Below are 19,045 nucleotides of genomic sequence, written 5' to 3'. Positions count from 1 at the left end.
ATGGGGTACAAAGTGCTCAAGAGTATTGGAAATTTAGAAATTACTAGCTTTATAAAATTTGTGTAGTTGGTATACGGTATACTGATCAGCATGATTTTGTAATTGAAAAGAATAGCAGTTATTATTGTTTCTTAATCTTACATTACAGTAATAATGATGGAGCTGGAGAATGTGAGTGTCCTTTTCTACTCCTTATTAGGCTGTACTATTTTATCAAAAGTGCTTCAAATGCATTTTTATACTAAAGGCAGCATTTTAAGTGGTCTTGCTACAAATGTCTGGAATGGAACATGTAATCCACTAAGTATCCTAAAGTTGGTTATGTTAGGATATTATATCAATTTTATTATAATTTAACAGGTAGGGTTGCTATTTTTGTAGAATAAAAAGTATTAGGCTAAATGCTACTTCATAATATGGAACTCAGCAATTAAGTATAAATAATGTCTGGACTAGCTCCCATCTGTATGATGGGTAAAAAATAATCCTGGACACATTACTCAGCTTTCTAAATGTAGGACATTATCTGAAATAAATAGAATAGGTCATAGATAATGGTTTTAAACTGAATTGCTTAATTCTTTCAGGCACTGAGACATCCACAAATCTTCACCAGAAGCTCTTCTACCATGTTTTGGGGACCGATCAAGCAGAGGATATTTTGTGTGCCGAATTTCCTGAGGAGCCAAAGTGGATGGGTGGAGCTGAGGTATTGGAACTTACACTTTTATCCAGATTCCAACTACAGAACACATCTTGGGAATTCTTTGTGTGAACATATTTATGATGCTACATACTAACTTTAATCCCCTCTTCCTCTGAGTCACCAAGCCCCAGTAGGTAAACTTTAGCCTCATTCATAGATGGAATTCTACTCCTCAGGCTATGTCATTGATATCAAACTCATTTCTTAATCTGCATTTCACTCACAGTCTTGTGAAAAGAATCAAAGTAAAAACTTACGGTACAAATTATACTCATAAGTTTTAGTTTTGTTCTGGGTAACAAGCAGTGATTTTGTTGTTGTTTTGAATATATTTTTCTTGGTGGATAAGTTAAATATCATTTTTGTAAAATGTAAATTGAGAATGATTTCTCTCCCCTTAGGATCCTAGGGTTTTAGAATTAAAAAGGACTTTTTAAGCTCCTTTAAGACATTTATAAATGAGGAAACTGAGGTCCATAGGCAATAAATGACAGAACTACCACTAAAGTCCCTCTTTAGCTATAGAGCTAATAATAGCCCAATACTTTGTCCCCTAAAGTAGAGGAAGCATTTGAAATCGCTTGTTTTCTACAAAGAGTGAAGTAGTACCTCAATTTCTGAATTTTGTTTCCTTTTTACCTGTTAATACCAGAGATATTTGATACTTAGGAGAAGAGGAATGTTTTTAATTGGAAAGACAAGTCTGCTGCTGCTAAAAAGACAAAAGTGAAGGAGGGTATTTTAGGAAGTATTCCAAAATCAGATGCTGCACATGTACCTCTAGATCAGTGATGGGCAAACTATACCCCATGGGCCAGATGTCGCCCCCTGCAGTGCTTTATCCAGCTGACCTGAGCAACATTATTCCTAATCTGATGAATACAATGAGTAGGATACAATACAATGAAACTTGGAAAGAGTTGCCTTAGGAACAGACTGACAGATGAGCATTTCCTTTCCTTTGGCCCCCTCTTTAAAAAGTTTTCCCATTACTGCTCTAGATGATTCTGGAAAATTTCCTACAAATCAGACCTTGCAGATTTCCCATGTACTTATGGTTTTTTTTTTTTTTTTTAAGAACCAGATTATATTCCGTGGAGAAATTTATTTATACTTTAAGAGGTGACAAAATCAAATGTAGCATATTCTTTAAAATCACCTGTTGAAGAGAAAAATCTATTGTATTAAAGAGATAGGAAATGAATTATAATTTCATTACCAAGGTAGTTCATCACCTTTTCTACAACTTTTATTCTTTGGGAATTTCCTGAAGCACTGAGAGGCTAATTGACCTGGCAAGGGTAATATGGGCTATGTGTTCCAGGGGTATGAGTAGAACTCATGTCTTACTGATTCTGGTCAGCTTTCTACCCACAGTGCTTAACTATTATATAGAGAATGTAGTTTTAACCTCTAATAGCTTATTATCATGGCACTGTAATAATATGCATATATATTTTAAACTTTTTTATTTCCATCTTAGAATCAATAATATGTTTTGATTCTAAGGGAGAAGAGCAATACAAGTTAGGCAATAGGGCTTACATGATTTGACCAGGGTCACACAGCTAAGAAGTGTCTGAAGTCAAATTTGAACCCAGAATCTTTTGTCACTAGGCCTGGAACAGAATGGCAGAGTATTAGTACAAATTATAAAAATCTAAAAAAAATATTAACTATTTTTGTGTGTCTTAGAACCTCTGGGCAGTAGTCTGGTGAAGGCAGGGGGCTCGTCATAATAATTTTTTAAACATACATAATAAAATACAGAGAATTACAAAGGAAATCGATTATATTGAAATACATTTATCAAAATTTTTTTTAAAACAACTTCATGCACCCTAAGTTAAGAATCTAGCCATAAGGGAAGACACTAGTGGCTTAGCTGAAACAAAGCAGCACACTGATTGAAAGATTACCCATCCTAATAAAATGTCTAATGACTTTGCTTAGTGGTATGACATATAACTCTTTGGTCATTCACATCCTCTTTGTAAACCCTTTAAACAAAATTGTTGGCTTTCAAATGTTAGAAACTGTTTTGATCTGGGCAAGAGGGAAGAGAAGGTATGCAAAATACAGCAAACAATGATTCCGAATGCATCATGAATAAACCAAAAGGAGCATTTACTGGACCTCACACATGGCCATAAATGAAGTAGTCGCAGGAGCATATATACAGTTGTTTAGACCTATGAAGTGAGTCTCATTAAACAATGCTTATAGGATCAGTGCCCTAAATGATGAAGGAGGTACAGAGCCAGATGGGCTCATGCTGGGTGTGGCCTGTTCCTGCCCTGCATTTCCAAGCATGCCTAACCTAAGATGAATGGGTGAAGTAGTTATAGATCTGCTTACCACAGAACATTTATAGCAGGGATTACAAACCACACCTTAAACTAAGAGTCCTTTCATAATCACCAAAGGGGCAGGCAAGCTTAGAAGTTCAGGAATCAGACCTGAAGGCAGGCCAGAAGCATCCATTGCTGACATGTACTAGTCAGCATCAAGTATTTTGAGGTGATTTTCACTTCAAGGAAAAGCAGTAATGGGCCTTTTGCCTATTCCTGAGAGCAGTGATGGGCAAACTTTTTAAAGAGGGGGCCAAAGGAAAGGAAATGCTCATCTNGTTGTTTAGACCTATGAAGTGAGTCTCATTAAACAATGCTTATAGGATCAGTGCCCTAAATGATGAAGGAGGTACAGAGCCAGATGGGCTCATGCTGGGTGTGGCCTGTTCCTGCCCTGCATTTCCAAGCATGCCTAACCTAAGATGAATGGGTGAAGTAGTTATAGATCTGCTTACCACAGAACATTTATAGCAGGGATTACAAACCACACCTTAAACTAAGAGTCCTTTCATAATCACCAAAGGGGCAGGCAAGCTTAGAAGTTCAGGAATCAGACCTGAAGGCAGGCCAGAAGCATCCATTGCTGACATGTACTAGTCAGCATCAAGTATTTTGAGGTGATTTTCACTTCAAGGAAAAGCAGTAATGGGCCTTTTGCCTATTCCTGAGAGCAGTGATGGGCAAACTTTTTAAAGAGGGGGCCAAAGGAAAGGAAATGCTCATCTAAGGCAACTCTTTCGAAGTTTCACTGTATTGTATCCTACTCATTGTATTCATCAGATTAGGAATAATGTTGCAGCCGGCCAAGTAGAACATTTCAGGGGACCCGCATTTGGCCCACAAGTGTTAGTTTGCCCATCATTGCCCTAGAGCAGGGGTCGGCAACCTTTTTGGCCGTGAGAGCCATAAAGGCCACATTTTTTAAAATGTAATTTCATGAGAGTCGTACAGTGCTCACAGTGCGCACTCCTGTAATAGCACCTGAAAAAAAATTGACTTTATGGTTCCTGCAGAAAGAGCCATACGTTGCCGACCCCTGCCCTAGAGGGTTCTAAATTATGAGCCACACAAAGAAGCCAGATACAGTCATTTTCATTTCCAGAACATTTAAATTTGTTCCATTTTCTAAGCTAGCATTTGTTTTAGAAAACTCTTAACTGCTGAGGTTAATGAACTTTGGTTTTTTGTTGTTGCAGCATCTTATAGTTTTCTTAATGTAGAAGAATGGGCACTGGATTTAGAGTCAGAGAACCTGAGGTTGAATTTCAGTTCTACATATTACTTGTCATGCCACCTCTCTGGATCTCAGTTTCTACATTTATAAAATAATGATATTAGACTTTGTTACAAATTCTATGTCTATATATATGTAGCCATTGGACCCACAGAAAGAAGGTTAACATGTTTCATCTTAGCCTGTACCAAATCCATATATTGATATGGTTCTTTCTCTTTTTTGCCTGCCTGCTTATATTTATTCCAGCTCTCTACTACTTAGTCAGGATGGGCCTATTCATTTACTAGATCCTAGTCTTATATCATCTTAGAATGTATGTTCTTGGAGGGCATGTGGACTGTTTTGTTTTTGTCTTTGTAACCCTCAAACCCAGAGTGGCATCTGCCATGGATACTTAATAAATGCTTGTTGGTTGAAAAGTCATTTAAACCTCTTTAGGCATGCTGTATTGCTTTTATTCTGAAAGAGAAGGATAGCACATAAAGGGGAGCCAGCCTTGGAAACTGAGGATAGGTGGAAATGTCCTGGAAATGGTGTTGTGGACTCATTTCCAGAAAGATAATGAGAGTTTATGCCTCAGAGTGCAGGGTAAGAATCAGAGCAGGACTAGAGCATAGATGATTTTGAAATGACTTGCAAAGACCTAGGTTCAAGTTCTGCTTTTGAAACTAAGGGCCTATGTAACCCAGGACAAGTCAAGAAACCTGTCAGTAATTTAAACAGCTTTCTGAGATTGTAAGTTGTAGAGAAAGTACTGATCTACTTTGGTTGAAGTAGTTTCTTTACCCAGTAGTACCTTTTTCAGCCATTTAATTATTAAACATTTGGGGGCAGCTGGGTAGCTCAGTGGAGTGAGAGTCAGGCCTAGAGACAGGAGGTCCTAGGTTCAAACCCGGCCTCAGACACTTCCCAGCTGTGTGACCCTGGGCAAGTCACTTGACCCCCATTGCCCAGCCTTACCAATCTTCCACCTATGAGACAATACACTGAAGTACAAGGGTTTAAAAAAAACAACAACATTTATTAAGTACTTACTCAGTGCCAGGCATTGTGCTAAGCAAAAAGAGGAAAAAGACAGTTTGGGGCCTTTATGGAACTCACAATCTAATTTTATACCAGTGAAATCACAGATATAATCTCTATCCTTAAGTTATTGACAGAAATAGATGACAAAATTCAGTTTCACAAAGAAGCATGTAAAAATTTAGCATACTTGTCAGTCTTCTCTTTTTTTGTTCCCACAAGTCCAATGTGTTAAACAGCTTGGATTAGCCTCTAATCAGTCTCCTTCTCTTCTGAAATTTCCATTATGTTATGCTACTTCTTCCAAAGCTTGGTTCTAAAATTCTTTATTCTCTTTTTGTGTTCTCTCTTATGAAAATTTGCCTCATAACTTGGGCTTTAGCTGCTGATAAATTTCAAGTCTTATTAGCCCTGGCCCCCTATCAACCTCATTTTCCCTTTTTGTCTTCAGAACATGTCTATTTGTATGTTCTGTCTTTATGTCAAACTCCATATTCAGAATGTTCTCTAGAATAGTCCCAATCCTATCAAGCAACAAGCAACTTAAACTCTTATAAAGGGTTAGTACCATGGAAGAATGAATGAAAAAAGCATTTTTTAAGCATTTACTGTGTGACAGACTGGGGGTACTAATAAAAAAGTAAGATTGCCTGTGTACTCAAGGAGCTAACACTCTTAACTAAGAGAGTTCAACTACCAATTGAGTGGCAAGACCTAAGGATCCTTAAGTTGTATCAGCTGGTCAGATGACAGTGTCTGGGAGTCTGGAAGGTGTAGAGACAGGGCAGATGACAAATCTGAATGGATCTTAATTTAAGAATTAAATTTAAGAGACTAGTCTTTAGAATTTTGTAAAATTTATTAGTATTACTTGGATAGGTAAAAGCAGAGAGAGAGAAAAAAGGCCTAGTTTAGCTACCCACATAGCTTATACAGCAGCATCCCAGCACACAAGTTCCTTGGCAGGATGCTAGAGACAGAGAATGTGCTTCCTTGTCTTGACCCTTTTAACCTCCCTCTCCCTTCTGGGTCAAATTCAATCATGTCCAGATCAAATGGATAGGCCACAGTCCTGTGACCCATACTAGGTGATGTAACTAGATAACACAAGTGATGTTGCTCCAGGAGAGCAGGGACACAGGTAGGACCTCATATGTGATCCTGGGAGAGGATTCCCTTCACACATTAGGATGCAGTGAGAGTGAAATTGAAGGCCTGGTGGTCCTATATCATACTCACCCAAGCAGCATGAATTGTTATGTTAACCTTAGGTGGCCAAAGTCAAGAGAAGGGGGAAGGAGAGAGCAAAGAAAAGAGAAGTTCACTCCTGGTAGCTGGTTTTCCTACTGTAATGAAAAAAATCCCCAAAAATCCTGCCTTGAAAGAATTACCATGATGCCCTGTTGCCTCTTGAACCAAGAGTAAAGTCTTCATCTTTTCTCCTATGCCAACCTACATTTCCATTTCTTTCCTTGATAATTTTTTTCCAGATTTTTCCCCAGACATCCAAACTCAAAACCTGGGAGCAATCTTTGATTCATACAGAATCATATATAGACTCTATCTGAGCAAGAATCCTCTCCATAACATCCAACATATTGTTGTCTGAGTTTGCTCAGTGAGCTAGTGAGGACAATTACTGCCCCTCTAGCACTAATCGGTTCTGTTTTTGGATAGTTCTAATTATTATCATCAAGTTTTTCATTACATCAGTCCTGCCTCTCAACAACTTCTGTCTATTTGTAATTCCTGGTTCTATCGTCCTTCTGGGGCTAAGAAGAGCCAATTGAATCCTGTTTCCACATGACAACCTTACAGAGAGATACTTGAAGACAACTGTTTGATCTTGATCAAGCTGTTTTTTCAGGCTTATATCTCTAGGCCACTGTACTGTTTATCTTTTCTTCCTATAATCCATTCTATGTACCACTATGATAGGTTCAGAGATTTAAAGCTGGAAGGCCTCTTAAAGGCTGTGGAGTCCAGCCCCATCATTTTACACAGACCAGGAGGTTAACTGACTAACCGGGGTCACACAACCAATAAGTATCCGAGTCATGTTTCAGTCTCAAGTCTTCCTGGCTCTAAAACTAGCATCCTCTCCTCTGTGTCACCCAACTGTAATTCTAACTTCCTAAAAAGAAGGACCTTTATCTTCTTATTTTCTTTTAGGATGGCAAATGGCATTTGTTTGCCTCACAAATCAGGAACTGAACTCTTCATCTTGGCATTCAAGTTCCTCCCTAATCTCCCCTCATTTCTATATCCAGCTTTAACTGGATAACATACATAAATGTTTTACTGCTTAAGCAGTTAGGCTATACTCTAAGCCAGTTAGTATTGTGGACACAAGATATTCATGTCTTGCATTTGTTCCTGCTGCTCCCCTAGCTGAAATGTTCTCTTTACTCTTCTCTTAGACTAACAATCAGTCAAGCAATTGCCTACTCTGGTTCTGGACTTACAGAAACAACAAATGATGTAATCCCTACTTCCTAGGGGCTTAAATTCTGATGGGAGAGCCAAATAAGTAGATAAAAATATACAAAATAAATGCAAAGTAGTAAAACACTAAGTAGTTTGAGAGATGTGGTCACCAGCTATTGAGGGAATCAGGAAAGACTACCTGTAGAAAATGGTGCTTAACTTTTGTCTTGGAGGAAGAGAAGAATTCTGTGAGGCAAGTAAAGAAGGAGTGCATTTCAGGAATTAGGGAATGGTCAGCAAGGACACTGAGATGCAAGATGGAATTTTGCTGTTTTGTTGAATGGGTGAGAGGGGTGTGTGGATAACAATGTCCAGTTCACTTTGAAAGAGAATGCATGCCAGTATTTGAAGGATTTTGAAAACTACGCAGCAAAGTTTATGCTTTATCCTAGAGGTAGTTGGGAGCCACTGAAGTTTGATTGAGTAGGGGGAGTGATCTTCAATTAAGGGAAGTCACTTTGATATCAACATGGGGGATGAACCGAAGTGTGAAAATATTTGAGTCAGGGTCACCTTTACATAAACTGAATAAGAGGGAATGAAAGGCTGAACTAAGGTAGTATCTATGTGAGGGGAGAGAAAGGGGTCAGATTTAAGAGATGTGTAGGTGGAAATGGTAAGATTTACTAACTGATTAGATGTGTGGTTAAGAGGGAGTGAGGAATCCTCCAGATCCTTCGAAATTTACCTAAAATAATACTTTCTCTCTGAAGTTTTCCTTGATAGCAGTAGCCAATATTAGTTTCTTTTATTGCTTATTTCCAATACCACGTACTTTCATGTTTGAATATATTTAGTCTAGCAATTATATACTGTTTTGTTTTTAGGCTCATCTTCCCTACTAGACTTTTTTTTTAGAACCCTTATCTTCTTTCTTAGAATCAATGCTGTGTAATGGTTCCAAGGCAAAAGAGTGGTAAGGGCTAGGCAATGGGGTTTGAGTGACTTGCCCAGGGTCACCCAACTAGGAAATGTCTGAGACCAGATTTGAGCCCAGTACCTTCTGTCTCTAGGCCTGGCCCTCAATCCATTAAGCTATCTAGCTTACTACCTCTCCCTTTTAGATACAAAGGTCCTGAGATCAGAGCCTGGGCCATATATCACTCTATCTCCTAGCTTGGAGCTGAACATAGGATCAGCATGTAACCTACAAAAGCAAATCAAAATGATATTTGGATGAAGGAAATGTTCTTGAGAGACATTTGATTTGCCTCATAATCTTTCTTTCTCTTAGTCAACTAATTTCAACATTGAACTTAAAGTGCATGTTTGAGACCTTTTAAAAATAATTTTCCCCCATTATGATAGTGGCCTGGAAAACTTTGCAACGAAGTATAAATTATAAATGATTACTTAATATAAAATATCAAAAGTATTGATGGAGCAAAAATTGTCTTTTTGATCATTAAGGATCTCTTATTTTAACATTAATTTACTTTGTTTAAGGCTTCAGAAATAAGAAAATCAAGTGTTTTTGAGTCCCTTTCCCAGCAGAGGGTGCTCTGGAATGAAGATTCCTAAAATATTTTACTTTCCTTACAGAAGGATTAAGGAGAAAATGTCTTTAACACTTTTGTTTTCATAATTGTCTAACTAAATCTTACAGATTTATTTTTTCCAAATTTTAAAATTTACCAAATACTTTTATGTACCACCTACCTTTGATCCAATTTATATAGTTCATTTATTCATATAACTGTACATTAACCATGGCATGTTTATACATACACACACTTCATATGGCAGAATAGTAGTTAATTGGGTTAAATCAGTGATTCCCAAAGTGGATGCCACCACCCCTTGGTGGGTGCTGCAAGCGATCCGGGGGATGGGGGAGGGGTGATGGCCACAGGTACATTTGGGGACAGTGAATAACTGCAAGGGGGTGGTGATAGTATGTGACAGGGGGCTCTAAGTAATATTTTTTCTGGAAAGGGGGCAGTAGGCCAAAAAAGTTTGGGAACCACTAGGTTAAATGAGATTAGCATTCTCAACCTTTGACTGTCTCATGTGTCTCTCCATTCCTTAAGTGAAGAATAATTGAAATGAGTTATCAGATATTTCTTATTCAAGCCTAGTATGCTTTTGGATTGTGCTAGTGAACAATAAGATAGTTCAGTTTTTTCTTAACAGTTATATTGGTATTGTTTTTAAAAAAGCCACCTTTATTTTCTCTCTTAGAATTATACTATTGAGTTTTGGTTCCAAGACAAAACTAGAAGTAAAGGCTAGGCAGTTGGGGTTAAGTGACTTGCCTAAGGTCACACAGCTAGGAAGTGTCTGAGGCCAAATTTAAACCCAGAATCACCTGTCCCCAGACTTTGGCTCTTTATTCACCTGCTCTTGTACTGGTTTTGTTTAAGCCTTTAGGGCAGGGGTCTGCAACCTTTTTGGCCGTGAGAGCCATAAGCGCCACATTTTTTAAAATGTAATTTCGTGAGAGCCGTACAATATGTTTAACACTGAATACAAGTAAATATGTGCATTTTATGTAAGAACAACACTTTTAAAGTACAATAAGTCTCTGAACTATTTTTATTATGTGCTAACCAATGATGAATAAAGTACATTAATGTGACTTCTGGTGCTGCATGGTTTTGCTGATTATTAATCAAAATTATTTTGATTGTTAATCAAAAACAAGACTTAATGGGGCACTATAGTACTGATATAACTGCACACATACATATAAAACTCCTTTACACTAAGAAAATTGCTGAAATAAAGAGAGAAAAATTCAGGGAAGAATACTTTTTCCTCTCCCTCTCTCAAGTCAGGCAACAGGAGAAGAAAAAGCTGCAGGCCTGCTGGTTAAACCATTTGGCCACATAAATTAAGTAGGAGATCAGGAGATTATAGAAAATAACATGACTTGTGTGCAGGCATTAGTAAGTAGTGGGGGAGGAGGGTACCTTTTCATGGAAAACTGGCCAGGGCACATCACACACATTTCCTGGTATAGGTGTTTATCAGTGCTGCCTTCTCAATCATTCTGTATCAAATGAAACAACTACTGGGGAGAAATGCTTCTCACTAATGAAGCATATGTAAGGATGTAATCTGACTATAGTTCCCCTTTAAGAGCAGGTAGAAAAGTTAAAAACAATAACGATCCCACAAATAGGGAGTGCAGACCCCATGAATGCACTGAGATAAAGCCATGTAAATCAGAGGCAGAGGGGTAGAGAATGTAGACAAAAGTGATCAATCACTATACAGAACCCCAAGATGTCAGTAACAGGTATGGAACGAGTAAAAGGAGGGCAGAAGGAGGAACACACAGCACACCTACTAAGCTGAACTAAAGACCAGGATTCGTCTTGCGCGGCAATATCAATGAGGGAGCCTTCTAGCTTAGAAGATAGTTGCGGTACTGAAAGGATCACATGATGTATCACGTGATGCATGATGCCATGTGTAAATTGTTAGTTACTGTGCCATGGTTGACTTTATGGCTCCTGCAGAAAGAGCCATATCTGGCCCTCAAAAGAGCCAGATGTGGCTTGAGAGCCATACGTTGCCGACCCCTACTTTAGGGTCTCTGTCTAACCTGTCTCTGGTAGGCACTGTTTTCAGTAACCATTGTGAACTTTTAGATGTGTATATATTCTTTAAGTAACAGAGGTTTCAGGCCATGTGAAGGTTTTTCTCCTAAAGTAATTTGTCTTTCACCCTTCCTGCCATTTCAGGGATATTATATCATCTTATGTCTGTCTGCCTTTATTTCTTTTTCCCTTTCTTGTCTCCCTTCTCTAATTTTGCATGATAACTTAGTAAGTTTTTGTCCAGTTGGCAATTGCCTTCAGTTCCTTCTTCTGTCACAGAAAGTCCAGTTTTCCTCTCAACTCTTAGAATATGTTTGATTCTTCACTGTTGGAATTTCCCTGTTTGGTCTCAGTGTTGAGTTGGCTTTCTAATATGACTGCTTGACTTTATGTGAAGCGCAATGCCTATTCCTTTGATCAAGTTGCCATTCTTATTAGGATGTTAGAAATTCTACTTTTGTGGAAATTCAAATAATACTGTTTAAAAGCAGAGGTTCTTAACCTTTTTTATGCCATGTATATCTTTTTATTCTGTTGAAGCTAGCAGACCCATTCCAGAATCATGTTTTCAGAGTGATATTGAAATATAATTGTTACATTTGGTGGGATGGGTAAGGGGCAAGGAAACAAGTTCACAGATCCTGGGTTTAAAACCTCTGCCCTAAGAGCCAGAAAGCCAACCTGTTCAAGCGGAGTTTTTTCCAGTACTTAGGATGAATTTATGCTGATCCATCATGTTGTCCCCCTGTACCCCCCTGTGACTAATAGCATGCATTTTCCAAGCAGCTTGTAGAAATTAGACCTGTACTTTGGGGTCAAGGAACAGATTGAAAGTAACTGACCCATATAGTGATTGCACCTGCAAGCTTGGCCCTTTTTGCAATTGAACTAACTGACCACAGAGTGCATGAATTCCACAGAGAAAATCCAGGTGATTTCAAACAACAATTTGTATATTTTGGTAGGAGCCAAGTTATTTTTCTTTATATTGTAGGGGTTTTTGCCTTCCCAAAAATTATATAGATTTTTCTTTTTCTTAATGTGCTCCCATGTCAAATAATGTTTGGATTATAATTTTTTTTCAATGCAGTATCAGCAGGGAGACCAAATGATTTAGTTTAATCTCTATAGAAGTTAATGATAAGCTATCAGAAATGTGCATACCAATGGATTTTCATGTGGTTACATCATCACTTGGGTTTATTTTACTGAAATTGTCTCCATATTTTTGTCCTAAGGTCTTCTATTATGGGGGTTTGGAAATGGGTTCTACAGATTTGAAGGAATCTATTTAAAATATTGAATTGACATTTCAGAGCCTTTGTGGGACATGTAAGCACCAAGGCAACAGTCTGAGCACAAAATTAACTTTGGAGTAAGTACTTAAAATTAAATGGAATTTTTTTTAGTATTTCAGAAACTGTTGTAAAAATAATCAGAAGTCCTTTTTTTTCACAAAATATTATTACCTTTCATCTCCTGGTACCACACAAGACAATTTCAAGTATCACTGCTTTTTGGGCTATTTCTATAGTCTCACTTAATTCTTCCAGCATAGCCCACCAAAGGAAATATTTTCTTCATTCTAAAGTAGGTTTATGTTGATTCAAATTATGAAAACTCTTTTCACCCTCTACTAGTTCATTTGTAAATGAACAAAAAATTACCCATATTCAAGAAATGGCATGTATGTGGAGATTTGAATTTAATGGAAGACTATATGTTTGGAATTTTTAATACCTCTTGAATACGCTTTTACATTTTGTGTGTGCATGTGTGTGTGTATATGTATGTATGAGTGTAAATGGTATATATGCTTGACATAAGGCTCTTATAATATTTTTCAAATGTCAAATATCAGATACAGCCTAGAAAATAATCTTAAGTAACTAGCAGTTGTTATGTCTTCAGAAGAAAGATTGCTTTTTACTTGTTTTTGAGACTGAGTCTCCCTCTCTTTATTTGGCCAGAAGTTCAGTAGCCTCAAGGACCTGATTACAATGCAGACTAGAAATTTTATGTTATTTTATTTGTTTTTTTAGTCTAAAAATTTTAAACTGCTCTATTCTTCTGATCTGGGCTGACTCCTTAGGCAACCTGGTGATCCTTCGATCCCACAGATTAATCAAGTTGTTGCTAGGTGTAGTGTAGGTGAGCTTCTCCAGCTCTGATGTAACTCAAAACCCTGAGATCAAGAGATCCACTAGTTTTAATGTTCTCCTGTCAAATAGAGGTTACAGGTGCGCATTGCCACACTTAGCTTGTTCTTGTTTTTTTATTTTAATGTTCACTGATGCTCTTTTACAAATATCCCTGTCACTTCTACTGATCTTAATTCTAATTCCTTTGTACTGTTGTGAGGAAGATTAGTTAGTAATAGTGTTGGACCTAGCAGGAAGGGCTGGAGGATTCCAAGGTGGAATGAAGGAGCAGGAAGTAGGGCTGGTACTCTGAGAGAGACTCCATTAGTGGTTGGCACAAACTGTTGCTAGCCCTGGGAGATCTCAGAGTTAAGGACACCCTGCATCCTGATTCCCTGGGATCCTGCGTGGTGGTGGCTTTCAGCAAGTGGAGGAGAGGTTTGGGATCTGGTGGACATCATCTCAAGCATACTCTCTATACTTGGGTACCTTGGATCACCTTGGCTCTTGGCATCCTGTGATCATCTTTGGATTACCATGAGAACCCTCAAAGCCACCCTCAGGCCCTTTTAACTGTGCTGGTCAAACCTGGCTGGAACCAGGTTTGAAGCAGCCTTCCCAGTGACTCCAGAACTGCTCCTTTGAGCTCTGCCTGCTAGGTCCAACACTATTACTAACTAATCTCCCTAACAACAGTATGCATTTATTTGTGTGGTTTTTTTGTTTGTTTGTTTGTTTTTTTGTCTCCCATTAGATTGTGAGTTCCTTGTGTATAGGGACTGTTTTTTTTTTGTTGTTGTTGTTTTATTTTTGCCAATTTTTGTATCTCCAGCTATTAAAACATCATGTCTGGCATATAGTAGGGACTTAATAAATGTTTATTAACTGACGACTCAATGAATCACCTTATCCATCTCTTCCCACCCACCCTACTGTCCTCCCTTCTCCCACCATTGAACTCTTCCTTACAATAAGTAGTGGCCAGTACTAAAGATGTTTGAGAACATCTTTCGATATATAAAAATTTCCTCTTTATATATGTAAAAATCATGAGAGATTCTATAACAGATCTCGAAAGGGATGGTCAACCAGGATGTTAGAGGTTTTTTTTTTTTAAACATTTTTAAAATATTCATTTTTAACATGTTTACATGCTTCATTCCCCTACTTTCCCCTTCACCCTGCACTCTCCCCCCACCCATGGCCGACACGCTTTTCCACTGGTTGTAACATGTGTCATCAATCAAGACATATTTCCAAATTGTTGATAGTTGGATTGGTGTGGTAGTTTCGAGTCCACATCCCCAATCATGTCCTCCCTAACCCATACATTCAAGCAATTGTTTATCTTCTATATTTCCTCTCCTGCAGTCCTTCCTCTGAATGTGGGTAGCTTTATTTACCATAAATCCCTCAGAGCTGTCTTGTGTCATTGCATTGTTGCTGGTACAGAAGTCCATTACATTCAATTTTACCACAGTATATCAGTCTCTGTGTACAGTGTTCTTCTGGCTCTGCTCCTTTCGCTCTGCATCAGTTCTTGGAGGTCTTTCCAGTTCACCTGGAACTCCTCCAGTTTATTATTCCTTTTAGCACAATAGTATTCCATCACCAGCATATACCACAATTTGTTCAGCCATTCCCCAATTGAAGGACATACCCTAATTTTCCAGTTCTTTGCCACCACAAAAAGCGCAGCTATAAATATTTTCGTACAAGTCTGTTTATCTATGATCTCTTTGGGGTACAAACCCAACAATGGTATGGCTGGATCAAAGGGCAGGCAATCTTTTATAGCCCTTTGAGCATAGTTCCAAATTGCCAGCCAGAATGGTTGTATCAGTTCACAACTCCACCAGCAATGCATTAATGTCCCAATTTTGCCACATCCCCTCCAACATTCATCACTCTCCCCTTCTTTCATTTTAGCCAGTCTGCTAGGTATGAGGTGATACCTCAGAGTTGTTTTGATTTGCATTTCTCTAATTATTAGAGATTTAGAACACTTTCTCATGTGCTTATTGATACTTTTGATTTCTTTACCTGAAAATTGCCTAATCATGTCTCTTGCCCATTTTTCAATTGGGGAATGGCTTGATTTTTTATACAATTGCTTTAACTCCTTGTATATTTGAGTAATTTGACCCCTGTCAGAGTTTTTTGTTATAAAGATTTTTTCCCAATTTGTTGTTTCCCTTCTGATTTTGACTACATTGTTTTTCTTTGTACAAAAGCTTTTTAGTTTAATATAATCAAAACCATTTAATTTATATTTTGTAATTTTCTCTAACTCTTCCTTGGTTTTAAAATCTTTCCTTTCCCAGAGATCTGACAGGTATAGTATTTTGTGTTCACTTAACTTATTTATAGTTTCCCTCTTTATATTCAAGTCATTCACCCATTCTGAATTTATCTTGGTGTAGGGTGTGAGATGTTGATCTAAACCTAATCTCTCCCATATTGTTTTCCAAATTTCCCAGCAGTTTTTGTCAAATAGTGGATTCATGTCCCAAAAGTTGGGCTCTTTGGGTTTATCATACACTGTCTTGCTGATGTCATTAACTCCAAGTCTGTTCCACTGATCCTCCCTTTTATCTCTTAGCCAGTACCATATTGTTTTGATTACTGCTGCTTTATAGTATAGTTTAATATCTGGTACTGCTAGGCCCCCTTCCTTCACATTTTTTTTTCATTATTTCCCTTGATATTCTTGGTCTTTTGTTATTCCAAATGAAATTTGTTACAGCTTTTCCTAATTCAGTAAAGAAGTTTTTGGGTAATTTGATAGGTATGGTGCTAAATAGGTAAATTAATTTGAGTAGAATGTTCGTTTTTATTATGTTAGCTGGTCCTACCCATGAACAGTTAATGGCTTTCCAATTGTTGAGCTCCAGTTTTATTTGTTTGGAAAGTGTTTTGTAGTTGTTTTCGTATAATTGCAGTGTTTGTTTTGGTAGATAGATTCCCAAGTATTTTATATTGTCTAGGGTAATTTTAAATGGTGTTTCTCTTTCTACCTCTTGCTGCTCTAATGTGTTGGAAACATATAGAAATGCTGATGATTTGTGTGAATTTATTTTGTATCCTGCCACTTTGCTAAAATTGTTGATTATTTCTACCAGCTTCTTAGTTGATTCTCTGGGATTTTTTAAGTATACCATCATATCATCTGCAAAGAGTGATAGCTTAGTCTCCTCATTGCCTATTTTGATACCTTCAATTTCTTTTTTTCTCTAACTGCTACTGCTAGTGTTTCTAGTACTATGTTGAATAATAGAGGTGATAATGGGCATCCTTGTTTCACTCCTGATCTTATTGGGAAGGCTTCTAATTTATCCCCATTGCATATGATGCTTGTTGATGGTTTTAGGTATATACTGTTTATTATTTTTAGGAAGGGTCCTTCTATTCCTATACTTTTCAGCGTTTTCAATAGGAATGGATGCTGTATTTTGTCAAAGGCTTTTTCAGCATCTATTGAGATAATCATGTGATTTTTGTTTGTTAGACTGTTGATATGGTCAATTATGTGGATGGTTTTCCTAATGTTGAACTATCCTTGCATTCCTGGTATAAATCCCACCTGATCATGGTGGATGATCTTCTTAATTACTTGCTGGAGTCTCTTTGCTAATATTCTATTTAAGATTTTTGCATCTATGTTCATTAGGGAGATTGGTCTATAGTTTTCTTTCTCTGTTTTTGGTCTACCTGGCTTTGGGGTCAGTACCATATTTGTGTCATAGAAGGAATTTGGTAGGACTCCTTCTTTGCTTATCATATCAAATAGTTTGTATTGTATTGGGATTAGTTGCTCTTTGAATATCTGATAGAATTCACTTGTGAATCCATCAGGTCCTGGTGATTTTTTCTTAGGGAGTTCTTTGATGGCTTGTTCAATTTCTATTTCTGATATGGGATTATTTAGGTATTCTATTTCTTCTGCTGTTAATCTAGGCAATTTATATTTTTTTATATATTCATCCATATCTCCTAAATTGTTATATTTGTTGCCATATAATTGGGCGAAATAGTTCTTAAGATTGCCTTGATTTCCCCTTCATTAGACGGTGAGGTCTCCCTTTTCATCTTTAATACTGTCAATTTGGTTTTCTTCTTTCCTTTTTCTTATTAGATTGACCAGTACTTTGTCAGTTTTATCTGTTTTTTCAAAATACCAGCTTCTAGTCTTATTTATTAATTCAATAGTTCTTTTACTTTCAATTTTATTAATTTCTCCCTTAATTTTTAGTATTTCTAATTTAGTTTTCATCTGGGGGTTTTTAATTTGCTCGCTTTCTAATTTTTTGAGTTGCATACCCAGTTCATTAATCTCTGCCCTCCTTATTTTGTTAATATGTGCATTCAAGGATATATTAAGATTAAAAATGATAAAGGCTGATATAAATATAGAAATTATTATTTTAATTAAAGCCATGCTGATAAAGTCATTAGACCATGCGCTTGTAAGAATTCAAAACTGCCGCCTAGCCATAATTACCTCCCCTCTCCTCCTGAGCCTAGTAGCTAAAGACGAGAGCTAAAGAGCTAAAAAAAAAGCTTTCGTTTCGGATTTCCTCTCATTTTAAACTGTTCTCTGTGTGGTGACGCAGACGTCCCCACGCCCAAAGAACCGGAACCGGAAACCCGTTGGACCACGGGAAATGTAGTTTGATAGTTCCCGCGTGTCCATAGAAAATATATATATACTTTTAGATGGCATTTCCCAAATTTCACTTTTACAGATATAAATTTCCCCCTCAGTACTGCCTTGGCTGCATCCCACAGAGTTTGGTAGGATGTCTCATCATTGTCATTCTCTTCAATGAAATTGTTGATTGTTTCTATGATTTCTTCTTTGATAAATTGATTTTGGAGAATCATATTGTGTAATTTCCAATTTGTTTTTGATTTGCCTGTCCAGGTGCCCTTACTAATTATTATTTTTTATTGCATTATGATCTGAGAAGGTTACATTTATTATATCTGCTCTTTTCTATTTGTTTGCAATGATTCTTTGCCCTATTACATGGTCAATCTTTGTGAATGTACCATGTGCAGCTGAAAAGAAGGTGTTATCCTTTTTGTCCCTATTTATTTTTCTCCACATATCAATTAAATCTAATTTTTCTAGGACTTCATTCACCTGTCTTACCTCTTTCTTATTTATTTTTTGGTTTGATTTATCTGGATCTGAAAGAGGAATATTTAGATCTCCCACTATTATGGTTTTACTATCTATTTCCTTCTTGAGCTCTGCCAGTTTCTCCTTTATGAATTTAAATGCTATACCATTTGGTGCATATATATTGAGTAGTGTTATTTCCTCATTGTTTATACTGCCTTTAATCAGGATGTAATGACCTTCCCTGTCTTTTTTAATGGTATCTATTTTTACTTTGGCTTTGTCAGAAATCATAATAGCCACTCCTGCCTTTTTCTCATTTGATGCCCAAAAGATTTTGCTCAAACCCTGAACCTTAAACTTGTGTATGTCCACCCGCCTCATATGTGTTTCTTGTAGACAACATATGGTGGGATTTTGGTTTCTAATC

General features: G+C 37.2%; 1 protein-coding gene across 1 annotated transcript in view; it reads left to right on the top strand.

Annotated features, from left to right (window-relative positions):
• Positions 1 to 19,045, top strand: part of LOC123247663 (prolyl endopeptidase) — a 162,640-nt gene that overhangs the window by 29,858 nt on the left and 113,737 nt on the right. Inside the window, exon 6 of the mRNA XM_044676624.1 lies at positions 588 to 709. Within this exon, the coding sequence (XP_044532559.1) occupies positions 588 to 709 (122 nt within the window). The remainder of the gene's footprint in view (positions 1 to 587; positions 710 to 19,045) is intronic.

Source organism: Gracilinanus agilis, chromosome 4 (genome assembly GCF_016433145.1).
Source record: "Gracilinanus agilis isolate LMUSP501 chromosome 4, AgileGrace, whole genome shotgun sequence".
Lineage (NCBI taxonomy): Eukaryota > Metazoa > Chordata > Mammalia > Didelphimorphia > Didelphidae > Gracilinanus > Gracilinanus agilis.
Note: the sequence above shows the minus strand (reverse complement) of the source record. Positions and strands in the feature narration are given on the sequence as shown.